This window comes from Drosophila novamexicana, unplaced genomic scaffold, assembly GCF_003285875.2.
Source record: "Drosophila novamexicana strain 15010-1031.04,08,12 unplaced genomic scaffold, DnovRS2.1 tig00000137-arrow-arrow-pilon, whole genome shotgun sequence".
Taxonomy (NCBI): Eukaryota; Metazoa; Arthropoda; class Insecta; order Diptera; family Drosophilidae; genus Drosophila; species Drosophila novamexicana.
In genome coordinates, this window is record NW_020824777.1 from 304,063 (window position 1) to 331,904 (window position 27,842).

Genomic DNA, 27,842 nt, shown 5'->3' on the forward strand with positions numbered 1-27,842 from the left:
ACAGTTATATTACACTTCGATCACGGTTTCTGATGCTTGGAATACTAAAAAAAAAACTTTTTTTATGCTTAGGACACATAAATAAACTGTTATACAAACTTAGGCATATGCAACAAAAACAGTTTTACCAGTTTACAATATAACAACTTTTCTTATAATTTTTTTAAACTACAGAGATTCTTGCGAAACTCGTTAATGGAGTGGATAAACAAACTCCTATATTGTTTAGAATAATATTAATTGTAAAAGAACTTTTCTTTTGAGAAATTTGTTTGCCATAAACAAAAATAGACAACAATTAACTGTTATACTGCTATATAAGCTAAGTTGTGGGCGTGTTAAAGAATTTTCTGATTTTCTTATCGTATATTGCTATTTAGAAAGAATCGTGTTCGCTTTTGGTTTTGCTGTTATACATTACAATCTTATTACAATCTTATTACCAATCCCAAAAATAGACAAAAAGTAAGTAAATTTATCTAGAAAAGAAGCTTTAGGCATCTGTCATACAAAATTAAGAACTGTATTGTCTATGGATACCTATCTTAAATATAAGCTTCATTTAGTTCAAATTTGACCTGTTTTATAGCTAAACTGTTCCACTGTACTTTTTTACACAAATTTCGCTGTGGCTACTCGTTATGCCCTCAGCTATAACGCGACCCTGCCTTTACCTGTATAATGTGTATGTTCATTTATTGCTGCGCTACCCTCTCGGCCGACCCCCTCAAGTTGCATGTTGTCAAATGGCATGTTTCTCACTCCAGAGCTTCTCTTTCTACTTATTTTTTTGGCCTTTTGGCATTTCCATTTGCCATTTTCCAGCGGAAATGTGCGCCAAAATGTTTGCGTGCCTTTGAATTATGGGTGTGCTAGTGAGTGTCAGTGTGTTAGTGAGCATGTGTGTGTATTCTGTGTGCTGCACGTAGCTTCAAATATTTGAAATTTAAGAAAGCAGAAAAATACATCATAAAAAGGAGTTTGGGTTGCAAACGCCGCCCGCGTGCAAATGGCGCCGGCAAATGCGTTCATTGAACTGCCAAGAAATGCAATAAAATCAACAAAAAAAAGCAACTGAAAAGAAAATAAATATATTTGTATGCATATATGTATGTGTATCTAGAATGTGCTGCTGGTGGCGACGACATGGACGCGCCATAGGCGAGGCGACACGATCCAAGACAAACAGCTCGCTCCGGATTTATGGAGTCGGTCGGGGGCCGCACATGTCTCCGTCTTCTACTTAGTCGCCGTCTCCATTCGCATGTAAACGGAAGCGGAAAGACGCACAAACTGCGACTTGTGGCATACAACAAAAAATAATAAAAAAAAAGACGGGCAGCAGGACACGAGTAAGACCGCAGCAAAGGAAGCTGTCGAAAAAGCTGGCAACCCTTCCTTTGGAGTTTTGTTCCAAAAAAAAAAAAAAAAGAAAAAATTGTAAAATAAAAACGGAAGCGAATTATGTTGGCTTATGCGGCAAAGGGTCTTCAGCAGGACGACGACGTATTGAAATCGATATGCAGATGCACACAGGCTGAGCTACAGATACATATGTATCTACAGCTCGGTCATATGGCCCCCCACACTCCCCACCTCTCCGCCTAATGTGGCGAAAATGTAATATTTTAACAAGCGCTGAAAAGTATCAGATTTGTGTATGTTTATTACTGCACATTATTTACAATTCGATGGGCAGCAGTTGTTGCCGGCCCATTGCATAAGCGCGCACAACATGGCGTATTATTAATATTTTTTTGAAATGCTCGCCGGGCAGGCCTCGAGCAAATGTGCTGCTCAAATTGATCAACTATATTGATCCGCAAAATAACCATTACATGCACTATAAAAAGCAAAAGCACTTGAGTTTGACCGATGTGGCGCCTAGTCAGCGGCTCGTCAGGGCTGACGAGGGGCCAATTGAATTGATTTGCCTGCCTTGTTAAATAATATTTAGCTGTTGGTCTTGACGAATTGCTAAAATTGTGGCATTTGATTGATAGTTTTGGGCATACTCTAGTTAAACTAAAGCGGACTTTTCTATAACAACGTTTGCTGCTCTTCACAAAAATCTTCGTTTACCAGAAGCCGCGTTTTATGCCCCTAAAGTATGCTACATATTAAGTTAAATTGATGTTTCTAATTTGGTCATTTTAAACGTTAAGCTAATTATTCGATTCGATTTGACAAAAAGTTAAGAAAAGATTTTAAGAGAAAATTAAAAATAAAAGAGGTAATCAATGTAATAAGTGGAAGGAACAACTCTAAGCATTTATTAATAAACTTAACACAGAATCAATCTGAACATATATCTTTAAATATGACATAGGCTTTAGAATCCATCGTTATATATATCTTTTAACTTAACATGAACTTAACCAACATAGAATCTATAATAATAAATATCTATTTGCTTAATTTAAGCTTTAGATCTGTCTTTTAATTTGACATAAGCTTTAGAATCTGCCTTTATATATATTTTTAATTTGACATAAGCTTAACAGAAATAGAATCTGACTTAATATATATCTTTTAATGTGACATAAAAAGAACCAACATAGAATCTGTGCTAATATATATCTTTGAATTAGATATAAACTTAATAAATATCGAATCTATCTTACATAGAATATAGAATCAAAAATAGAATATATCTCAATACATATATATTTTAAGATGTTGGAACTCATTCAAAGTAGCATGGACAAATGTTATTGCTCAAATAAAACAAGTCAAAACAAACATTACGAATAAATTTAGATAACAAATTTGCAGCAAATCAAAATGTTCCGTGTCGTATTTTAGACTAATTTACAAAGAACATTCACAGTTGTTTTAACCATAATTTTGTTAATTTTTCAATTTAATTATTGTTGGAACAAACTTTTCGTATCACATATTTGTAGCTAATTTATAGCCAAATATAAATTATTATATTGATTATTTTCTTTGCGATTATCAAAAAATATTTGTGCAGCTGACAAAACATTTTTTTTTTTTGGGCCAAGTCATGACGACGTCACGTTCGTGCCGGTTATCAGGTGAATTCCTATTAAATGCGATTTAGAAGTTCAAATACCCATAAATTATTTCTAATTTATTTCTTAAAGCATTGATTCAAAGCTGTCATTTAGCCAGTTTTGTTTTTTGATGTGAAAAGTGAGAGTGAGCGATTTTCTTGTCACTTGGTCGAAAGCCTCAAAGAAATTCATTTCGTTGCCGTCAACGACATTGTGGAGGTTGTTTAAGTAGCCGACGAACGTTTCGTGATAGCTTCCATCATTTACGATTGATGATTGATGTCAGTCATTAGCAAATAACATAAGCAGCCGATGTGTCGGAAATTAGTTAAGATAGCTTTTTGTATATAGAGCTTATATATTATCAATTTATATAAATTAATTATTATTATTAATTATTATATAAAAATACTGAACTACAGCTCTTGTTGAGGGTGAAAAAAACCCTTTTCTACCAACAGCAAATGTAGCTCGCGCCGAAATGAAAGACACTTGAAACCTTTTCTCAATGGTTTCAGGGCATACAAATTTCTTGTACTTTATAAACGGCTAAAGAACAAATTTAATATATTCTAACCAGAAAAAGCTTTTGCAGTTGTACTCTATAATTTTGTAAATTATTGGAGATTTATTCTAGAGCTTTTTTTTAAGGAAATCTACTAATGCTTTATTCGGGTTGACTTTTTTTTTCAGAAAACAGATAAGTTTATTAGTCTAAGCAGACCAACAATTTTGGAAGCTTTAACAAGTTAACCAAAAATGAATAATAAGCTTTGATCTTAGCAAAGCTTTAATGCCGAAGCTTTTTTGTAAGATAATTGAATTATGATCTTTGTCCTGACGAAGTGAGTTTTGATAGAATTATTTTTTTTTCATAAAAACTGTAATTTAAGAGTTTTGATGTTAATTTTCATTGGGAACCGTTGCGGTTACATCAAGTCGAAGCCTTGAGCTCAAAATATTGTTAACAATAACGACAACACGCTAAAATTGCCTTTAAATTTGCAACTGCAACTTGCCACTTGCAACTACTTAGGTGTAAGTTCCGCTCACTGGCCGATCGATGGGTGTGACTTGCGGCAACTGATGAAAAATACAAAAAACAACACCTTTTGACCGAACTGTGGCATGAGGCACGCCCCTGGTTGGCAATTTGGTGCGCTTCGTTGCGCGTGAAAATTATGATTTTTGCTTTTGGGAAAATCTCATTAAGTTAAAGTCTGAAAAAGGATGCCGATGGGCGATGCCTGGCCAGCATGGACTATTGCCTAGGCCATAAGTATAGGTGGAGAGCGGTGTGTAGGGGTCGTGAGGAGGGGGGGGGGGGGGGGGGGGGGGGGTGGTTATATGCAGTGTAATTTGCGTGCAGCTGGGACGCCGACGTAGCCGGCATTCGAGCCAAATTGAAAAGCTCACTGACCGACGACCGCCCGCGATAACAACAACCAGAACAACAACAACCATTACAACAAAAACAACATTTAAACGCATGTTACGTAGTATTTTAATTAAGCGCACATTTTTATAGACATTTCTTAATGGCGCACCATAAATTTTCGGTCTGCCCAGAAGTGGTACCGATGCCACGGTAAGCGTCCGAGGAGGGATCGCGGCGCTGGCGTCCGAGCAGGGATCGCATACGCAAAGCGTAACTCAGGAATCTCATGTCCTACTCGCTCTCCCTCTCTCTCTCTCTCTCTGCCTCATTCTGAGATGCCTCTCTGAGATGGCATTTAGCAGAACGCATATAAAATGCGCGGCAGGCGACGTCGCTGCTGCTCATAAATGGAAAGTGAATTTTATGCGGTGCTTTAAACAAAGTTGTGAAACTGAAACGTTTTGTATTAAAGATTGAAGCACAACGTCGAACGCTTGATAACTTCATTGCGGCTCGGCTTTTTGGTGTCTCTCCCATGCACGATCCTCGCCTAACCTGCCCCCCCCCCCCCCCCCCCTCGCGCCATGCACGTTGCGATCGCGCCCCACCCAACGGTTGCATGAGGCAACTTTGTAGCCGCCTTATCGATGCACCGACTGATAAATGTTTGACACAGTGTGTGGCTTATTTGAGTTACAGTACGTCCTCGTTCGCGCCGTCGCCGCCGCTGCCACCGCTGACGTCCCACCACGCACCTGTTTTCCGCAGCGCTCATGAACACTCAGCGTGTCATTCACCCGACGACGATAGGCAATTGCAATTGAGCAGTAGTTGCAGCAAAAGTGTGTGAGTGTCGGCATGAATGCAGCCGTATGAATATGGGCGTGAGTAGTAGAGTATCTATATCTGTATCTGGTAAATACGTTTTATGGCCAGCTAGGGTACAAGCCGTTTAAGCTTTGCTTCTTCACACAAACACACACATTTACACTTGTGTTCGTACAGACTCGAAAAACATTCACAATCGTTTTGTTTGAATGAGCAGTATATGCTTCAGTTAGTTAGTCAGAGCTTGGCGAAGCATTATGAATAAAAGGTAAATAATACAATGGAGAGTAAAAACCAGAGCAAAATGCAAATATATGAATCGATGTAATTGTACGAATAGTAAATGCGTTTGCAGTCCTTATATGAATACTCAATTTATTACTGGGCATAACTGCTATTGATATAAATTTGAATACTATAATAATATTTATATTATTTATTTATATACAGTTAAAAATATTGAAATACTCATAATTTAAGGTTCGATTAAATGAATAAAGGATTTTTCAAAATAGAATGGAGGGAAAAGAATATAGAAATTTTTAATTATTCAAAAAACCGCTTTCTAAACTCTGTAATCATTTAAATGGGTACAGAAGAGACTTTTCTAGGGCATAGCTAATTTTTTGAATACTTATAAATGCATTCATTATATATTCATAGAACATATATTATGTCCTTTCAACATTTACAACTAGAAATTAATTTGTTTGCTATTTGACTATTTAAATAATTCACTTTAATTAATGATTATATATTCAAAATATTTTCTATAAGTCCATAAAATGCATCTTAGGCCTTTATAAAATTAACTACTAGAGATTTACTTGTTTATTCACTATTTAATTGTTATATATTCAAAATATTCATAAAATACATCTTATATTCTTATAACATTCACAACGAGATTCATTTGAATGCTTCATAGATATACAGTTGTCCCATTGACATTTTATTCACTATTCATTTTTTTATTTATTCCACATATTCACTAAACATTATAAATATTATCTTTCATTCATAACAAGAGTTAATTTGCATGCTACTTTTAGCCTCTTTAACTATTATATTCAAAACATTCATTATATATTAATGAAATATATTTTATGTATCTATAATACTCATACCCATATATTAATTTGTTTGCTATTGCAAGCATATTTAACTACTCCACTAACATACAAATCCATTAAATACACTATTTAATTGTCATATTTGAACACTCATTTACGTAATTTATCATTATTGCCTGCACTCACTTATTCACACCCATTCATCAATTAGTCTCAAGATAATCAGCTAATCAAAATTTATGTGATGTGCACATAAGCGACATTCACAAACATTCAAAGTTATTCAAAAAAAAAAAAAAAAAATTAAACAAATAAAAAGTGGCGGCCAGCGCAAAAGTTTAGTTCAAAGTTGAGTTGCATATGTTGCATTCCTCATGCGGCAAGGCGATTCGTGGCTCGTTTCGGCTCGCCTCGAATCGTAATGGAATGATTTATTTGCATATGCAACATCGAAATGCACTCACCAGGCCCCAAAATGAGGCGACTTTTAAGTGGCCGGCACTCGACTGTTGCCTGAGTTATACATATATATATATATTTTTTTTGGCTGTCTCTCTTTCTGCCCCCGAACTGTCGCCAAGTGCTCCATTTCTCAGGCGGAGCACTTTGGTGTAAAGCTTATTAACGAAATTGTGTTTATTTGTGTTGTTTCTCGCTTCTTGCGCTGTTTGTCGCTGTTCTTTATTATCGAGTTTAATGGATTTTTAATGAGATTTAAGCGTAGCTTTTGACGGCATTTATAATTTAAAAAAATGTATAAAAAAGCGCTTAATCCTTCTTATAAGGGCGCTTCTGAAACTCCGCGTTTCTGTCATTTGGAAATCTCTTTCTCTATGCCGCCTTTGTATAAGTACTGATATTCTCCCGTTTTGGTGATCCTCAGCGCTGTATATGTAGAGCATTTTCTTGTAAATAATACGTTGACTGTCAATTTGTACACGTAAACTTCAGAATTTGATGCAATCAAGCTGTCAGCTCTTCATAGTAGGAGTTCACAACCAACATGGCATACACGATTAAAACTACGAAATGGCAAAAAGAAATTGTGAATTGTGAACTGAAAATTGCAGTGCTGCAAAGCTATCGATAATGGATATAGAGTATATCCATAATAATAGAGCTTATTAGTGTTGCAAAACTGTTCGCTTCTTTGATAACTCCTATATTCGTTATATCTTAAGTCATTTGATTCGCTCAATGAAATTGGTCGATAAATTATCACGATTATTGATATAAATATGATATATAATTTCAAAGACTTTTCCATATCGATTGTAATTGCGACAATTGCATAGTTTGCCAATGCTGTAAAGTCGCGAGCGCCTTCGATAGTTTTGCAACACTGGGCTTTTACTTTGCTTACTGATTCTTATAACTGCAAGTGCATTCAACAGAGCTGTAGCTATAGTGCAAATGAGCACTATGAAATGCACTATAAGCCAAGGTCCCATGTACGCCGGGTTTTTCTATAGTAACCCATAGAGTTGAAAATGCTTTTATCGACGAACTGTCAACTTACCGCCATTGCTCCAGAGATCAACAATAGATCGCTAAAAGACATAAGGTAAAAGACAAATGCGAAACACAAAACACTGTAACGAGCGTCCATCTTGTCAAAGAATTTGATCAACCACATTGGTAACTCTTTGCGAGTCACATAATAGACGGCAATACATCCCAGCGAAAAATCCTTAATCCCGAATATGCAGCCGATGATCATCGTCCCGAATTGCAATGAAATGCAGCAACAGCACTTCAATAGGCGCATCTTGATTGTCTAAAATTATATATTTCTGATTAAAAACATTTAAAATTGTAAATTTTTTTATCTGAAGTCTTTTATCGAAAAGAGCATAACAGATTTTGTTTTCTACGGATTTATTTATTTTTTTTTTTATATTTTCTGTAACTAAAGTGCAGTTTTTTGACATATATGTCATGGTAGATGTTTTCTTGTTTATAGCTTGCTTTTTATTTCGTTTTATTTACTTTCGTATTATGATATACTATTCTTGCATTTCCGAAGATTTGTCCTTTTATAGATATAACAAACTAAATGGGAATTGGATTTATTGCACATTTTTTGGTTTTGCAAGATATCGAGACCAAACTCGACATTTATAAGTTTTACCATGCTGTCCACATACTTATATTATATCTTAAAATATCGGACTACTATATCATAAAGCTGTTATAGGACTGATCGGTCATGGAGTATGTTCTTGTACCGCAAATAAACTGCTTTCAAGATAATTTAATCAAACTCAGCATTTACGTGCTTGCCTATTCTCACATATTTGTACGGCAAATGTGTACAAAGGTATTAAAGCTTCGTCATGCCTTACATATCCCTTCTTTCTCTCTTTTTTTAATTAGAGCCCAGGTTCCAATGGTACAAAGTTCAAAGCATGAAATTCATTGTCAATCAGTTATCGAAATGAATTCGCAGAATTGTAATTGCGCAGAAAATATAAAAAAATGGAAAATTAAGTAAAAAATTGAAAAACGCTTTAAAAGGCTAAAACATATAATTCAATTCGTATGCCGCAAGCGAATTATTTGTTTTTTTATCAGTGAGCAACAATCAGTTCGAGGGCCTGCGACGACCAACCTCAGAAGTAGTTTTCTGAAGTGTTAGCAGGCGGCTCAAATCCGCCCTCTGACAGTTGAGGACGCCGAAATGTTTTTTGGTTTTTTTTTTTTTTTTTTTGTCACATTCTTTGATCGATTATGAGCACATTATGCCTCGTCAAGCCAGAAATATTTGTTCAAAGTCCGAACCAGTTCGGTTTCTTGCATAACGCTTCTCTGGCACCGCCTGCATTGTGTGAACCATGACAAGGTCGTTGGCATTGTGCAGGGCGGTACTAGTTGACTCTAGTTGATAAGAATTTTGGCACTGCAAATTGTGCGCGTGAGTATAGTATCTTTCGAGTGCTTTTACAAGCCGCAAAATGGGTGTTTTTTTCGTCTTCTTCTTCATTTTTCGGTGTGGTACCGGGAATGTACCTACTACAAGCAGCCACTTCATTTATCGCCAATGGAATTTTAATTGAGTTAACATGTCGTGTAAATGACAGCAGCGGCGTCTGGGCGTGCAGTTGTGATTCAGATGTTAACGCAATGCTTGGCATACTTCGCACTGTGAGGGCGGAACCTTATGCATTGAACTGGTTCACGGTTCATTGTCCCAGACAATTGGCTAAGCCAATGAATCGGCTTAATTGACTGCAGGGATCAACATTCGAGCTGATTTGGATTGTTGTGACATAGAGTGATTCATTTGAGTAATTTTTGTTTTGAACTAGTTTAGTTCAGCTTGGTTCCGTTTGGATTGGATCGAAAGGTTGATTTTTCTGTTCTTATGTGTTCCATTGATCAAGTTCACTTAAAAATAAAAAAATTATTTCGTTGAAAATTTTGCAAATCATAATTAGCAAGCAAGCAATGGACAATTGAAGTGAACTGGTTCAACAACATTTAACAAAGACCTTTAAGTGATTTATTTATTAAATAATTCATTTTCCAAATCCCTTGTTTTGAACAAGTTCGGCTCGTGCATCTTCGTCAGGCTTATTTCAAAATAGAACAGTCCATTTTTTTTTTTTTTTGCATATCACGTGTGAATAAACAATTCGTTTCGGAATGCATGGAATGATATATTAGCATATACAACATTCCTGGGGTTCATTCGCTCATACATCTTCGTCAGGGCTTTGGGCTCTTCGCAACCAAAAGCCCCAATAGATCTTAAAACAATGCCCAGAGCTTGACTCGAACTGACCTAAGTCGCAATACGCAGCTGATAGAGAGAGGACAGTTTGAACTCCATAAACTAGCCACTGTGCCACGCGACATAGTTAAGCTGACAACTTGGACTTGCTTTTAGGGGAATAGTTAAGGCTAACGAATGGGTTTTTAATGCCATACAACCCAAAATAGAACCGATTGCACAGTATGCTAAAATAGAAATGGTCAAACTTGGATGGTATTTTTGCTGCTCTTTTTCCTAGTTGGCGCTTGGCGGTATCTGTGGGTATAATATCTGGATTTCCCCATCAACCCGCCAGATATTCTTGCTGACAAGCCTCCGACAGGAAATTAACAATTTCAATTACATTTAACTAAACGAGATAGTTGAAACGCTACCCCGGTAAAAAGCCAACGACTGGCGTGTGGCGCAGCTTAAAGCTCTGTTGCGTTTATTTTTTTACTTCTTCTTTTTTGTTGAACTTCTCTTTTTTTTTTGTTATAACTTTTTTGTGTGAGAGTGTTACTTTTATCGCACTACACAAACATTGTTAGTTTGGTTAATCCACAATAAAACAAATTATTTGACAAGCGCGTTTATTGATTTGGTTCTCGTGAAATTCGTTTGTGCCAACAACAATACAAAAGAAACACCAAATTTTGGGGGTATTTCCCGTGTGACGAAACTCCAATACGCTAGAAAATCAATGGAATTTAACCGGAGATCTAGGAGAAGAAGTCTGTCTGTTGAAGATTGTTAGGAGCAAGTGCATGGTTAACGAAAGTGAAATTATTGTAGCTATATAAATAGATATTATATTAGTTATTTGATTCTGATTTATAATTTATAAAAGCCAAAAGTTTTTAGCTGCATAAATACCTTTATATGAACAGAACAACAAAAAGAAAGATAAAATTGGCCGTTCTGCTGATTTTTATACCCTGAACCCATTAAAAATGGGTATAAGGGTATATTGTATTTGTGCGAAAGCCAAATGTATGTAACAGGCATCTCCGACCCCATAAAGTATATATATTCTTGATCAGCATCAATAGCCGTGTCGATCTGTCCGTCTGTCTGTCCGTCTGTCCGTCCGTCCGTATGTATGAACGCAAGGATCTCAGAACCTATAAGAGCTAGAGACTTGAAATTAGATGTAGGTGCTCCTAGTTCCCGCGCAGATCGAGTTTGTTTCCGATAATCGATAACTTACTCCGTTTGCAAGCAATCGATAAAAATCGATATCGATATCCTGTTTTTTGGGCAATTTTGGTAAATAATAAGAGCTAGAGTCACCAAACTTGATATATAGCTTCTAAAATAGAATATGTATATGCATTTGATGTTGGAATAAGAGGGTTCAGGGTATCCTCTAGTCGGGAGCTCCCGACTAGAACCTCTTACTTGTTAAATATATAAGTATACAATATACAAAGTGTTGCGTTTATTTATGATTATGAAAACCAAAGAGAGTATGACTTTTCGGTTTGTATGTTTCACATCCTAAGAGTCAAATCCGATGTTTTCCCTTAAGAACTCGACTAACGAAGTTTATAGAGGAGGTGGCATAGATACATACATAAATACAAACCATATTTTGGTTATGAATATAATTCTTAACTATGTATATAATTCTTAACTATCGATTATTTTGATCGATAACCTTAAAGATAGGATGTGTAGAGAATATTTTTTATTTATTTGTATTTTAATAATTATTTCAATAATCGAAATGTTTGATATTTAAATATCAAAATGTCTTACAAATTAAACATTCTTTTATATATATTTAAATAATTATCGATTTAAATGCTTATTTATATTTAAAAAAAGCTAAACTATCGATAATTCTATCGGTGACCTTAATCATAGCATTCTGAGTTGAATATGCCTATACAAAATATTAGTTATTATTTTTTGTATATATTTATATGATATACTTATTTAAAACATCTAAAGATTGCCTGCTTTTTGGACTGCCTATTAAATCCAACGATATATAAAAAAGCCGATACATAGATTTATCATATTTTACGAAAGCTAATGTTATCGGGCCACGATGTTTCTCTCTCGATATAAGTGGCAGGGATGTCGATGACTGCGATACATTATCATCGATTTGTAAAAAATCCCCAATTTTGTTTATAGAGTTATTCATGTAACCCATACAAAGCTAACGAAAAACTTGTAAGGCCCCCGCCAAGGGTATCAACAGCAGGTGGTTGGCATGCAAATTCCTAAAATATTTTCGAAGTAAGTGACGCGCTTAGTTCGATAATTTAAGTCACGGCTTTTTTGATGATAACTGATAAATGATATAGTAAATACTAAATAAAATGATGTAGTAAATACATAATTGGCAGTCACGCGTTTCTTCGGGATTCACATTAAAATTGTGCTATCAAAAGTTTGTTTACGATGCAAACAAAAATATATATTTACAAGTTACGGTCAGATATTTCGAGGATTGCAGTTATATAGAGTACATAGAATCAGGAGCCTTGAAATCAACTAGTTTATTATATTAAAAACAATATGTCATATATCAACGCTCTATTATTATTTTATACTTTCATAATTCTAATTCAAACATTAGAAATATGTACGTCGTAATAGAATTTGAGAGCCTTTAGGGTCTTTAAGCGGATGTTACCACACATCAGGTCGATCCAGCGGGCCACGAGCCGCCAGTTAGAAGATAACACAAAATGAGTTTTGCAATGTGTGTACGAGTGTGTGTGTGTGTGTGTGTGTGTGTGTGTGTGTCTGGGGGGCATTTATATGGGTATAAGACCGACCGTAGACCTATTTTCTGTTTGTTTAAGACCAGTTAACGTCGCCGTCGCTGTCGGCATTCGCGTTGCATGTTACAGGAAATAAACAATAAGTAATTATGCACTCGCATTGTTGCCAGTTCAAATAATCGCCCACCGGCAAGGTGATATTTATAACGGTTCCTCGCTCCCCAAAACATGCCAAGTCTGGATACGCACACATGTATCTTGTGGCATGGCTGCAACAGAAAACATCATCATAAACAGCCGGTTCTGACTTGTCAACAAACTGTTCACAAAAAAACAAAAAAACGAAGACGTGCAAGAGCTGCACGTCGAAGAATGATTACCCTTGTGAATATATGACACGATATTGCAGCTATATGGGAGGCAGAAAGAAGTTCTCAATTACTGAGTTTTGTGAAGATATTTTAGAGAACTAATGAATTTTTCATAGAAAACCCCATTTGTTAACTGATTTTGCCTATAGATCTATACGATATAGCAGTACATAGGACTTTATAGATTTTATTTATGGATAAAAAATGTTCGAAAACTCTTAAATGCAAAGCAGATTTTTGAGAAATTGTGATGTAGAGGACCGATCAGGCCGATGCCAACAAAGTTTCATGACGATAAACATAGAAACAGGCAAAAGAAGAGTTGATACTGATAAAGAATATATATGTACTTTAACGGATCGGAAATGTCGTATTTAATGACAAAGTGTAAAAACTCTCGAGCAGGGTATAAGCAGAAATGCCGCTTGGCGCTTGCCAGACGTACACGCAGCAGGTTCAGCTGGAGTAGCCTTACGAGGCGTAGGAGCCGCCCTGGCCGTCTCCTACACTGAGCGGAAGTTTGACTTTTGACAAATGCACCGCCAGAAAAACCCAAAAAAAAAAAGGGAGAGTGCTCTGCAAGCAGCCAAAGCTTCTTCCTGTTGTGCTTTTGGCGGCTGCTTGCGGCTCAACTTAAGTGGGTCAACTGCAGCTGACATAAGTCGGTTGCGTATTGTCTGTGCGTGTGATCTGTGCCTTGTGGATGTGTGCCTTAATGGTGCATGCAACCGAAGTGAAAGTGCAGGAATTTCTGGTGCATAGCATCATTATATCATTGTTTTGTTTTTTACAAGAACTGTGGACTGTGGGTGTGTTTGGTTATTTTCAAATATTTGTGCTATTGATTCGGCTTAATTTATTTTTTATTTTCTTTTATTATAAAAGTCATAAGACTTTTTAAAAATGTCTTAAAATAAAATAGAAATCATTATAAAAATATATATAATATAATAAAAATAAATATAAACTCACTTAATAACAGACACAAAACCTATTTTAATTTTAAGATATGAAAAACCATGAAAGTTCCTAAAAATTATTCCAAAAGAACTTAACTATAAAGAATACATATTAAAAATATGCTATAATTGTTATTATTACTATTAGATATTTAAGTAAATAAATAATATATGTTGGCTTAAAAAACTTAAAACTATTTCAAGAACATAAATAAGTAAAATTGTCTAATTTTGCAAAATCTTTCGAAAAAGTTTGTGATATATAAGAAAGTAGCTCCAATATATTGGCAGTGTATAAATTTTGAAAAGCACATGGCCAAGCGCATTTCGATAACAAGAACCAAAAGACCACCCAGCCCCAGCCCGTGGTCCCCCCTGTCAGTTTTATTATCATTTGATTTTAATGGCATGCCGAACAAAATAAAACGCGCTTATCTAAGTGCGCAAAAGAGAGACTACGAAGTGGCCAAAGTGTGCTGTGGCCATGGCGCCCTCTCTCGCTATGTCTCTCTATCACTCGCTGTCTCTGAAATGTTTCCCTGAATTTCGCGCTGTGTAAGAGGAAACAGTCCAGCGGCGGTTGGACCGTCGTTGTCATTCAATGCCACCCACTTTATCAACATCAGCGACGACAACGCGGCGTCTAAAGAAATGCGTGCCAGATAGAGATAGCTGGAAAAGGAGTGAGCCACAATTATAGCCACATATTGTTATTATTATTATAACAATAATAACAATAACAATAATAAATAATATAATATAATTGTGTCTTTCTGTTTGCTTTCCCAAGCGCCAGCTATTCAGACTTTAACTGCGCCGAGTCTGACAGCAGCCGGTGCAAGGGCCTGACTTTTGCCCATTTTAGATATACATACAATTGGGTGCCAGTATTTCTTTTTTACTCGTTTTTTTTTTTTTTTGTTTAATATTTCTTATGCTTTATTAATCAATAGCGAGCGTTGCCTTACGATAAGATTACAAGACAACGCACAACGCAGTTCCAAGCTCTGGCTATGCGAGGGCCCCCCTCGGCCAATGAAGATTTGCGATCAGTTGGCCTAAACCCAATCGTTTGGCACATTCTCGATAAGCGACACACACGAGAGAAATACCAATGTGACAGGGCCAACCGCATTTCCAATAATTGATAAATCTAATGTTAGCCTAAAATTGATTATTGTATAAATTATAATTACCATTTGCGCTTTGCATTTGGCATTAAATGTACGCGTCTCGCTATCGCCTACAAATACACTGTAATCGCTCTACACTGACTTCAACTTAAAATTCCGTCTATATATGTATATACTATTCGGATTTCAGACCCATTATTTGGGGTCTACTGCCCAGCGCCCATCAATTTGCACCGTTCATAAATATTTACATAAACCAGAGCGTTAGGCCAAAAAAACATTTGTTAGGCCAATTTGTTATTTTTAAAAAGTAGCTCTCTACACTACAGGAGTTTACTTGACTTGAAGTTACCCTTTCATGTTGGCCATTTGAGGATAACTCGTTCATAAGCTTGCAAACATGTGTTTATTGATATGCAATCGATTTTTTACAAGTTTGGTGAATGGTGAACAAATTTTTGGTCTCTTGTTGTTATAGTTCCTGGGATCCTTGGAATTCGATTTTTATTGATTACCGATACGCACAAGAACCTCTAAAGAATAAATAACTTTCTTATATGTAATATATGTATATAAGAAGCCCCATTGCAAAATTGTGGTTACTTGCTCTTATAGTTCCTGAGATCGTTGAGGTCTTCAAATGGTGTTTTCTTATCTATCGACTTAAGGACAGTGAGAAAAGATTTGTAATCGCACTTCTCTGTCTAATATGTTCTGTTCCTAGTTCTCATAGGTTCTGAGTTCATCGAGTTTTTTTTCTTTGGTTTTTTTGCTTTTATCGAAGTTTGAGCAGTACAATGATGTGTGATCATCGTATCGCGTGCAATATATATGAGAACCCTTGCACTGAATTTGAATTCTCTAGCCGTCTCTGAGATCGTCAAGTTCTCTTGTATTTTGTTGCTATAAATCTCCAGAAATTGGCTTAGAATATGCAAGGAATGTGATATATTTTGTGTCTCACAAGTCACAAGTATATGACAAGTATATGCAAATTTGCTGTCTTCCGCTTCGTGCAAGATTTGTTATACTCTTATTATGAGCAAGCCGTACGAAACGGCAAGCCAACTTGGTCAATTACAGGGTATCTAGAATATAGTTAAATATATACACATATAAATAATAATAAAACATATTTACTAAAAAAAAAACCACAATCGTAATTGTTTGGGGCTTTGAATGTCTTTCTGGGAACACATGCGCAATTTGTTTTAATTAACGCCTTGTGGACTAAACCCGTTAATGGCGGCACACACACTTGCATTTACCCATTTACCCATATACCCATATACCCATTTACCATTACCATAAGCCATTGCCATTTACAGGGCCAGACGAGAACCCTTAACTTGGCCGTGTTATCTTAATGATCCGCGGCAGACAACATTCCAGACATGCCATTTGCATGCGAAATACCTCAAAAACCCCAACGACCTTTGCATTTAAATGAAATTCCTGACCCAAATAGTAACAAAAGGCATTTTATTAAAATTATCTATATCTATATCTTTATGATTCGAGATTGCATTTTGTTTTCGTATATTAATAGACATCAGCTCGATAAGACAGCACGCAAATAGCAAATAGCTCTTGTCTACACGAGCGTAAAATAAAGTAAAGAATTTGTTTTATTTATATACAACGCGGGATGATTGGCAAATTATAAGCTTCTCGATATGATAGCAATGCCTTTATTTAATATTTAAGCCATAAAAGATTTGATATATTATTAATAACTGAGAACTATGATGGGATATGGGTATGGTAAAGAGATAAAATAAATTAATATCTCAACTGGACAAATGTCAAAGCAATGCATGAACTAAATAAGAAAGAGAATTGAGATATGCCTTATATGAGATATGCTTAAAATTCTTAACTGCTTTAAGCAAAGGATGTTTCGAAAGGCTCGGCTTGGATGCTATATAAGAGCTAAGAATTTAGTTACCATATCAGAATTAAGAATTCTCAATTTGTAAGTCGTTTAGATAGAGAATATTATGAGACATTTGGCTCAGATGTCATTTGTAAGAGAATTGAGAAGCGCATGTAGAAATTTAATGCGCTTCAAATTCTCAATTGAGTCAAGATCAGGCCACTATGAAAGGCTCGGCTAAGATGTCATGTAAGAATTAGGAATTTAGAATTAAGATTCCATATCAAAGACTCGTCTTAGATGCCAGTTTATTTTGATGCCAAAAGTTAATATGCTGCCTTAGATATTACCAACTAATTGATAGTTTAACTTCATATTGAAAGGAAATCGAAAGATGGGTTGACAAGGCCAACAACAAGAAGAACAACAAGCTGATATCCCACATAATGGCAGCAATTAAAGTGTTTGCAGCGCTGCTTGCATTATCAGCGGCGACTACTGACAAGGAATCAAGCACAGACAAGCGACCGCACCAGGTGCCGCAATGCCCTTTTCTTGTGTCCAATCAAGACGATGTTGGCGTTGGCGGCTTCCCTGACAGCAAAAAAAAAAAAAAAGGAAGAAGAGAAAAGACTGCATTATTTGCACAGACATTAGCAGAGTCAACAGCGGCACATGCGAAATAGCACACAACGCGCGTGGTATGCGGGTTGTTGGTTGGAGAGAGGGGAGTTATGATGTTTAGCAGTGGCTAGTAATATTGAAACGGAAACCATCTTCTGATAGCCGGAAAAGTATTTTAAACAGCAAAAGCCTTTTAAGGCGAAAAACTGATTCTACAATCGAATGTGCCGACGCATAAATCAAGCACTTGGACATCAGCTGGGTCTTAAGTTTTCCAATGTTTTTTTTTTTTTTTTTTTTTTTGTTTTTCTTCGCGTCGATTTCAATTTCAAATTCCAACGAACACCCAGAACAGGCCCGGTAATTGTGACAGTGCTGCGGATCATATCTCATATCACAAAACGATAAGAGGGAGAGAGAGAGGGCGACGGTTGAAAGAAAGGCAACGGTCCAATTGTAACTGTATCTATGAAAAGTTATTGTTGTTCTTTTGTTTGGGGTCAATTGATAAGTCATGATGGCGCCTGTAAATCTCTCTCAAAGGATAAATGTCTGATTTGCCACCCAAGGTTTTTTACCTGGTGTAATTATTGGGCACAACAAATGGTTCGATGTGCCACATTTATCAATGCCCGTCATGAGGATCGTAAAAAGCACGTTTTATATATATATACATTTTATTTTGGTATTATCGTTGTGCACGTTTTGGAAACGCGACACATACGTTGAATAACAAAAACTTTCCGCTTATAATCAAAACAATGTTAAATTTGCGCTCCAATGGGCTTATATACAGGCCGTCATAAACAACAGCACTAACAACAACAAGAATAACAGCCGTAAAAAACATCGGCTAATACATTTGGAACTTCGCATTGATTTTGCGGAAACATGTTGCTAGGGTATCGCAAAATTTAATAAATAGCTATATCGGCTGTTCGGAAATAAAGAAGACCTAAAACAACCCAGCTTGAGCCCTGAGCTCTAATTTGTATCTACCATGAACTAAACCAGATCGGAACTGTAAATTCAAAAATAGTTCAGGTCAAAAAATATATATACAAAATAGTCTTAGACGATATTGTGAGCCAAACCATTTTTTTAAAAAAGTAGTTTTATAAAAGTTAACTTGTTTCAAATATAAAATAAGTAATTAGTCGGAAACCTTTGGTGAAGGCTGTAGAAAACAAGGTTCTCGCGCTGAACCCTAAACCGAGTCTTTGTTTCGAGCCTTAAAAATCCGTCAAATCACCTCAAACCTTGAAAACTATAGCTCAATTGTGTGGCAACAGTGTGAAGCGTGCGTCGAACTCTTAAAAATGCTTATCTGAACAAATGCAATAAGAGTGAAATACACGACGACACACTAACATATAGCTCTCTCGGAATTTATAGTGGCAATACAGAATGAAGTACTAAATATGGTTAATATCCACAGCTATCGTTTGTTCCTGTTGTTCTTGTTGTTGTTCCTATCATTTGGCTTGTTGCCAAAGGCAACGTGGCCAGACATCAAAACGGTTCACCATCTATTGACAATTCAATTAACGTTTTGAAATAATTTCTTGATAAGCAGCGCCAGTGTGGGGCACCTTTTTCGGTTATGCCAAAGCCACAAGTACAACCACCTAATAACAAACTGTAAAAGTTAATAGAGTGTCACAAAATAAGAAAAGTGCAGTGCAAATACCGCACTCTGAATGCTCTGGCTGAACAAGAAAATTGTTTTTAAAGTCTGGCAACTCTTATAATAAATCGATAAACGCCCAAAGACAACTGTGGAACTTCTAAATGAATTTATCTAATATACTGATATTTAAATTTGGGATTTGGGAGTTTGGGATTTTGGATTAAGGGAAATCTTTTTGAAAGCAAAGTATTTCAAATAAGATAATATATTATATATCGGATTTTATATTGTATATTCGAATATTCCCTCTATACATAGTTTTCAATGGCACCAAAAGAACTTTCTGCTAGGCAGCTCTAAGCTTGGAGTTCGCTTTAGTCAGGTGCCCGTTAATTAGTGTGGGTTAAATTAATTAAACGTAATTAGTATACCAAGTGCAAGGCTATAAAAGCACTTGGGTCAATCAAGTTGAGTGTCAGTACAAATTGTGGATGACTAACGTGATGATAAAATCAATTTTTGTAGTCTTAATAGCAGCTTGTCTAAACACAAGGGCCAAGCAGCTCGATGCAATAACTCAGATGTCTGGCAACCCTTTAACGAAGACAACACCAAGTCGTGATAGCCCAAAATACACTGCAACTGTTCTACTATACACTCGCGTGGAATGGCGCAGGAAATCTCTGGAAAAAGTGTGGGTGCCAAATGCTATGCAATCGGTAGATCTGATCTGGGGTGCACAGATTGCAATTTTGGGATATACTCTGGTGCTGGTGGCCTTCGTTCTGGAGTGGCTTGTAAGGCGTGCTCAATTTGCATAATTTCAGTTGCTTTCTCACCATGCAATTTGGCTATGTAAATCACTTTTTTTTATCATACCATTACAATCAGCTGCTATAAAAACTTCAGTTTCGCTGTGAGAAAGGGCAGTACCTTGCAGAATGTGCGATAAGTTGGCAGCCTGCATAGTTGGAGGTACTACAGTTGAAGGTATTTATTGAGCTTGTGTAAAAAAGTCGAAACAATAAATGTTTTAGAGTAAGGCATTGCATTTGATTCTTGTGCTAATGTTAAAAAAGTGTGGGTAAAAAGAGCCAAATAAAATATATATTGGATTTGTCTTAATACCTTTTGACATATAGCAGCCTCTTCATAGTCTAAATAGCTGCCACATCAAAAATGTTGTTCCTAATGTTAACTACGTTTTAACAGGAGAGGCAAGTTATTGTTGATAACAGCCAGTTATTAAGAACTGTTAAAATATTATTATATTCATGTATATTAAGTTTGCCTACAGCAGCTAACTGTTTTATTGACGCTCTTTTAAATTTTGAAGCTGTTAATAACAGGCCTAAAGTGACTCTTTTTATGTTAATGCGAGCTCAATAATGTTATGAACAGCGTGTCACATATGTTAATTAACATCTTGCAGAGCATAACTTGCTTGGAACTTTAACTTTACCTACTTGTCTCTCACCTAATTTCTCGTTCAACTTTCTCAACCAACCTTGATTTTATTTACTCATTTTGTTTATGTCAAATGACGAATTTCTTAATTCTTGTAATTGAATATAGATAATGTTAGTTATTTATTTAACGCATAACGTAAACATAACATGAAATACTAGTTGTAAGTCTCGAATGACAATTGGTGATGAAATTAAGCTGTAAACCGATGGAATAACAATGTGTGCGTGTAATTGTGAAATTAAAGAAGTATCATAATTAATTTATGATCAGTTAGATAAGAACTCTAGAATAAATAGATTGTCTACGTGCCATGAATCATGTGTGTAATATGCAGATGCGTACTCAAGATAGGAATTTTACCAATTTCAAGCACTACAAATTTCCTAGAATTTCCATATTGTTTTGGCCTGTATTATCAAATAGTTCTTGATAGTAAATGACTCAGGTTAAGTTCTTGACTATTTCGTTAACAAATGCGCAGCCTGTTGCTATCAAAATTCTCTGCTAAGCTCTATTAAAAGTGCCACTAATTTGGCCCTTGGTTGACCATTTATTTGATTATTACGCTTTTTGTCAATTGTTTGCCCAGAGCACACATAATATTAACCCATTTGGCAGTCGGAATAATTATAGCCCCTTTTGCATTAGCTTTATTAAAAATGAAGCAACCTCTCGATTATATTTGAGCCAGTTATTTTCCGTGTTTCATTTCAATATCGGAAAGCCACTCGACATAGGGTCGTGATTTATTCGTTACAGTGAATTACGAGTTGGCTAGCCAAATTCTGCGTAAACAATAAATTTGTTATTTATGAATTAATTTATCTGTGCGCCGTAGAGGAAAACTGATTTTATATTTTATAGCTGTGCGCGAACTCTAAATTGTGCATTTAGTAAGTCATAAAAAAAGCCTTAAATAACATATAAATTTCAAATAGCCAACGGGCCAGGCGCCATAAACTAAAATTGATCGTGTAAAACTTGTTTATAACTATATTATAAATCGAATACTATATATTTCTCCAACCAACACTTATATGGTTAATGTATTTACGAGGCCTTACATGAGTTAATTCGCTTTTTCTGAGAAATTCATTTAATATGACGGACTAAGAAAAAATTAATAATATTTCCTATTAACAATTAATTGGCTATTTTATGGTATATAATATATACCATTCTTTATAAATTAAAGGAGATTATATATTTGTGTAAAATGAAAGTTAGATGTAGAAATTCTTACTAAAAAACTCCTAAAATTAAAAAAAAAATTGAATAATAAAAATTTAATACATAAAGTCAAATATTCAACATATCTTAAATACAATTTCCTAAATTCAAATAAATAAATAAATATTTAAAAAATATGTACATCAATAATAGAATAATATTAAAATACATATTCAAACATTTAGGTCTTATATCTATCTATTTGCATTTTATTATATATATATTTATAATTTATTATTTGTCTATATTTATTTCGATGTAAAAACGGTAAAGAATCTTTAAGCTCTACTTAATTTAAACTTAGGCACTTTCAGCTGGCTTCTTAAATAACACACTATACTACCCTAACTTTATTCTGATTCTCTTCTTAAAACGTAGTTAAAATATTTGCCTATTCATGAAGCGCAAACACGAATTGCTTTTCGCATAATTAAGTTTGCAAATTTTTCTATTATTGGCCATCAGTCGATTTATAGCCGCATTTTATGGCTCCTCCCGCCACCCGCCACCAGCCATCCGCCAAAATGGTGAAAGGCATTTTCATGATTGACCAATTTGAACTGAAGAGGTTCAAGTATGAGCGGCACAAACATTTCTCATACATTCAGATGCGGCAGCAATGTGCCCAAAGGCGCAGTAAATACTTCAAATACACTAAAAACACTCGAAAGTGTTGAATAATTCAGGCAACTTGAGGAACAACAGCTCAGTTCCCGGACACAGAGCCGCAGCCTTTGGCCTGTGCATGCCAAAACGAGAAGTACAAATAATTTGCCAAAAGTTCATTCTGAACAAATAAATACTAGTGAAGAGTTCGACCAGGCTTCTCGCTTGGCTTACTTGAAAAAAAAAAAAAAACACCATATTCATAAAACGGAACTTGTAAAGACGTCGCCAAGTTGTTTCATGCCAGCGGAATTCCAGACATTTCAGTTATTTATTTCGGCATATTAACAACGGAGACAACCCCAACCACAGGCCCAGCCACACACTATACTACAGTGTTTGTACACACACGCCTGGGGGGCACACTTAAAATTGATTGTAAAATAAATTAAAATCAGAGAGAAAAAAAAAAAACACGGCAAATAAATGCGAATGTGAAATGAACATGTAAAGAGCTTTGCCACAAACAGTATAATTTAATTAGCGAACAGTTGTTGGCATTTAATAATTATTTACTTGAAATTTTCGCTGTACTCGCACATATTTCTGTATTTCATACCCTGTGCCCTTTTAAATTGTTTAAAAAGGAAAGCTTTTAACTGACAGCACACACAAATATTATAGTTCCGGCTTAGAAGGACCTCTTAACGCATCTAACCCATATGCACTCAGCGATTGATTGATTTTATGGATAACTCCCATTAATCAAACAGAAATTAATTAGAAAATATCAAATTAGAATTACTTATTAGCACATAAACTAACATATTTAGTTTTACTGTCCTACGTAAGAGCTAAACACACAATTATTCTAGGTGGGGGCTTATAAGGATCTAATCTGTATGAACTCAGAGAATGCATGTGCTGGGAACCTAAAAACTGGTATGCAGCTTCCTCATGACGAAAGCCAAACTGATTCAATTTTTTGACTAACTCCCACGAATAATCAATTAATAGGAAAAGTCAAATATGAATTACTTGATTTAAAAATTCACATACATACTTGTTTTCACAGTCCAACCTTAGAGCCTAGTTACAGGGTATTAACTAGCCAATCTAACTGCTAGATTATTTTCATTATCTTTGACTATTTTGGCAAATATTTGCTGTTGGCCAGTGCAAGAGTCAATTTATATCGATATATAGACAATTTTGTATTCTCATTTTTATTTCCATTGATTTGTTTTTTAGGGCAATGCCAAACGGATCTGATAAAATACTTGGCATAGCTGCGATGGGTTATCATCAGCAATTGGTTGGGTTGGGTTGGTTGGGCTTGCTTCCAGCTAAATTGTTTACATTGACATAACTTGTGATATAACTTGTCATTTTTAAACACATTGGAATTTTAAGTTGATGGCTATCATATGTTACGTTCTTCAAATATTATGCGATAGTATCAGTAAACAGCAACAAAAAAATAGTTTATAAATTACGCAAACAAATACAATGTAACAGATCGTACGTGCATTTAATTTAGATATTATTACGCCTGCGACTAGAAACATCTGTTCTTTTAGAATGTTTTTTGTTGTTTTTTAAACAATATTTTAATTGTTTATTTAGGGGATTTTTTTTTTGGTATTGTGTGCTTTTTATTGTAAAGTTTAGTTATTAAAATACTCACCATCAGGAGGTAAATAATCTTGGCATAGACCGTAAACTGTGGTAACCTGCAAATAAATGACAATTTTAATATGCATTGTCATATAATTATATGCATTAATTATCTTTTAAGCACAAGCTTTTCAAAAAGCGCTCATTGTACTTCCCCCCCCCAGAATGTGACAATGAACCCAGACAATTAGCTTATTAAGTACATTTGGCAATTGCCTTTTGCTGCCAGCTTATCTAATGCAAAAACGACACAAATTTGCCTAGCCCCAGCCCATAATAATTTTTAATTTATACTCCCATTTCAATTCGCGTTATTTGGTTTTTCCAGGTAAACTTTTGACGGTACTTCCCCCATGCGCCGTTGCTGCACTGCTGCCCAGGTAAGTCAGGCTCATAATTTTAGTGCTCAGCTCTAACACCCACTGCTAATAACAATTATGACAAGATATTAGACCACAAAACACGTAAGCATTCAGCTTTTTTTTTTCTTTCACGCCCCATTTTAGCTGTAAGTCAGTTATTTTGACAGACTGCTTGACATTTATTAAGTGGGCTACAAGGATTGCAATTTGGCCAGATAAATTCTGAATTCTGAATAAATTCACTGAAATTTATTATGCAATTAGTTAAAACTCTGCCCCGACAAAGCATAAATTTCACACTGACCGAAAAAAAGAAAAAAAGGCAGCGCACACAAGGAGCCAAAACTAATTGCCCAGCGCCAGTTGCTGCTCCTGTCAGCGGAAATAAAAGCCAAATGAAAGACGGCTTAAGAATTTGTAAAAGCTGTTTGTTGGCTCAAAAATCCTCAAGAAACATTTTCAAATGGCTTGCGGAAAGACCTTGGCATTCTTTTGTAATCGAATAAGAAAAGCGAAAGTAAAGAAAAATGTCTTGATAAAAAGGTCAGCAAAAGGGTTAGATACCAATATTAAACTTAGACTAAATCAAAGATGTCTGCTAAAACAATATTTACTTCGCTAAATAAATACATTTTAACGCTTTTATTATTAAATATTCAAGCTTAAGACTTAGTTCTAATATGACTTGCGCTAGGCTTGGCACAACACTGTTGTACTGTCAGTCTGGCAACTCCATATTTATTAAGTTAAATTTTTTATTGTTTTATTATGAATACTCGGAATTTGGATATTATTAATTAATTAATACGTAACTAATTTCGTAATCACCTATTATGGATTACCCAACACTGTTTTACTGATAGTCTGTCAACTCCATATTTATTTAGTTCAATTAATATTTATTAATTGCTATATGATTGAACATTCAAATTTATTAGTTACTATTAAAAATATATATTTATTAAGTTAAATTAATGAGATATTTATATTATATTCAAACTAATAACACTACACTGTTTAATTGACAGTCTGGCAGCCCCATTCTGCATTGTGAATGTGTTTTGAAGTTAAAATCTGAAAATATTGAAGCTTCTGTATAAAAGTTCAATTTATTCCTAATGCTGAGTTGATAAAATGAAGAAAGTTAATGTATAATACAAATGCTGGCATCAGAGACTTTATGTGTAAAATATGCAAACCCTTAGACCTTAGCTCATTATTGCAGTTAATTTAATTTCACTTACGAATTCACTTTGTTCAGACCTTGGCAAGCTCAAGAACCTTGAGAAAACAAGTAAAAAATTCCAGCCATATCTCACGCAAACGCTGCAAACTTGGCCCGTGAAAACTTGTTCGCCCCACCCACATTAAAGCCCCTGACACACTTGGCCAACGGGCCAAAAGTTCAGTTAAATTGAGCTGCAGGGTTTGTAGACAAACTTTAATACAATTGCAATTGCAAAACGATAGACGAGACAGGGAGACGTTTCTTGGCCTTGGGGTTCACATTGTTTGCATTGTTTTTACCATAATAGTTCACATCTCTGATGCGATAATTGCCTGACCCCAGATACGCCGGAATGCTGTTGTTCTCCAGGTGAAAATTGCGCAAATCATAATAGCCCTGGAATAGGGATAATAATTAATGGCTCGTAATGCTGCTCGTTGTGCCAACCTACAGCCTTCATGGGACAGATGTTCGTTAGATTTCCGTATTTGCGTAGGTTCCGAAACCAGATGTTGGTCAGACCGAACTGCAGCAGATCTTTCATGGCCTTACAGCTGTCCACGTCATAGCTGAAGAGCGTATAATAGTTCGCCGAGTTCTCGATCTGGTACTGCACCGTAATAGACGTACGCATGGCCAGGGGCATGTTGCGTTTTATATACACATCTAGATTAAGTTTGCCTTCGGGCGTGAGCCAACACGACATATTTGTAAAGAACTCGGTATTGTGCTCAAAGCTCACGCTTGTGAATTTACCACGTGGTGCTAAGCCTTGAAAGAAATAGTTTTTTATAGGGTATTCTCTTTTTTAAAGGATATTCTCTTACTCTGCGCTGTCTGCATGTGAAATGCAGCGAACAACAGCATGCTAACAAGCATCAGATACATGACTTTGCTGTTCAAGTATCGGAAGTTTACTAAAAATAGAATTTACTAATAGACCCATTGGACGGGCACGAGTGAGCTGGTAATGAGCTCTGTTTTTAATATCAGCTAATAAAGAACGTGGATCAGTCATTAGCTGATTATCGAAATATCAGATGCAAACAGGCGTCATAGCAATTTTATATGCTAATAATCGGCTTGATATCAGAGATAATCTTTGGGCTTTTATGCTAAAACAGAAAAATATATGTCCAGAAAAATCAGTTGCTTGGATTAACTCAGTAAAAGCGCTAGCTTTAAGGGGAAACATAGAACAGATAAACTTTAAAAGTTTGTACAAAAGTGGTTCAAATCGAAAACAGGAAATTTTTAGAATATTCTGCTGACCTTTATTATGGGCATGTCAAACCACACATAGCTCTATATAATACCAATATCGTTTAGACCTATACAGGTCTCAGCAGGTCTCTTTTCTATATCTCAGGAACTTTTTAAGCTTTGCCGCTTAAAAAAAACATGTAAACTTATAGTTGATAATTCTAAACCCGCTTGAAAAACAGCGAAAAACAGAGTGTAAATACCGCAAAAAAAAACAAGAAACTCTTCAAACAATTTAGTTGAATGTTTACAACGAGCTAGCCGCGCGCTGTTGTCAACTGGATTGAACCAATCAAGTGTTCAACTGTAAATCTAGCAATCAATCAAATGCTTTCAATCAGCCAATCAACAGCTTCAAATTGATTGACAACATGTTGACAGTTACATACGAATTGAGCTGCAGCTAGTTTGAGTTTTGGCTTTTGCCAAGGGGTAATTTGTGACCAGGTGTGAGAGAGTGTGTGTGTGTTTGTGTGTACGTTTGTGTGTGTGTGTGGACCCCCCATACTGATTTAAAGCGCCTGCCACATAAACATTCAAGTTCAATTTCTTCAGCTCCTTGGCAGAGTCAACTGCAACTGACAAGCTAACCGTAAAGCAAACTGAAAGTTGTTGCATC

General features: G+C 35.6%; 3 protein-coding genes across 3 annotated transcripts in view; all 3 read right to left on the reverse strand.

Moving 5' to 3' along the window:
* Positions 1 to 27,842, reverse strand: part of LOC115758271 (cell wall protein DAN4) — an 87,473-nt gene that overhangs the window by 46,631 nt on the left and 13,000 nt on the right. The window contains exon 2 of the mRNA XM_030698834.1: positions 24,381 to 24,426. Coding sequence (XP_030554694.1) covers positions 24,381 to 24,426 — 46 coding nt within the window. The remainder of the gene's footprint in view (positions 1 to 24,380; positions 24,427 to 27,842) is intronic.
* On the reverse strand, positions 6,949 to 8,189 carry LOC115758272. Its single transcript, XM_030698835.1, has 3 exons — positions 7,819 to 8,189; positions 7,663 to 7,765; positions 6,949 to 7,321 (listed from the first exon to the last, which is right to left on the reverse strand). The coding sequence occupies exons 1-3, from the start codon at positions 8,065 to 8,067 to the stop codon at positions 7,263 to 7,265; spliced, it is 411 nt and encodes a 136-aa protein (XP_030554695.1). The 5' UTR covers positions 8,068 to 8,189; the 3' UTR covers positions 6,949 to 7,262.
* LOC115758280 lies at positions 26,174 to 26,849 on the reverse strand. The gene is made up of 3 exons (XM_030698842.1): positions 26,788 to 26,849; positions 26,412 to 26,731; positions 26,174 to 26,356 (listed from the first exon to the last, which is right to left on the reverse strand). The coding sequence occupies exons 1-3, from the start codon at positions 26,846 to 26,848 to the stop codon at positions 26,174 to 26,176; spliced, it is 564 nt and encodes a 187-aa protein (XP_030554702.1). The 5' UTR covers position 26,849.

Coding starts and splice junctions, on each gene's coding strand:
- LOC115758272 (XM_030698835.1), bottom strand. CDS start 8,067: ATGCGCCTATTGAAGTGCTGTTGCTGCATTTCATTGCAATTCGGGACG. Junction 7,766..7,818: donor TGATCTCTGGAGCAATGGCG/GTAAGTTGACAG, acceptor GGGTTACTATAG/AAAAACCCGGCGTACATGGG. Junction 7,322..7,662: donor ACTTGCAGTTATAAGAATCA/GTAAGCAAAGTA, acceptor GCCATTTCGTAG/TTTTAATCGTGTATGCCATG.
- LOC115758280 (XM_030698842.1), bottom strand. CDS start 26,848: ATGTATCTGATGCTTGTTAGCATGCTGTTGTTCGCTGCATTTCACATG. Junction 26,732..26,787: donor TCACATGCAGACAGCGCAGA/GTAAGAGAATAT, acceptor ATTTCTTTCAAG/GCTTAGCACCACGTGGTAAA. Junction 26,357..26,411: donor ACATCTGTCCCATGAAGGCT/GTAGGTTGGCAC, acceptor TCCCTATTCCAG/GGCTATTATGATTTGCGCAA.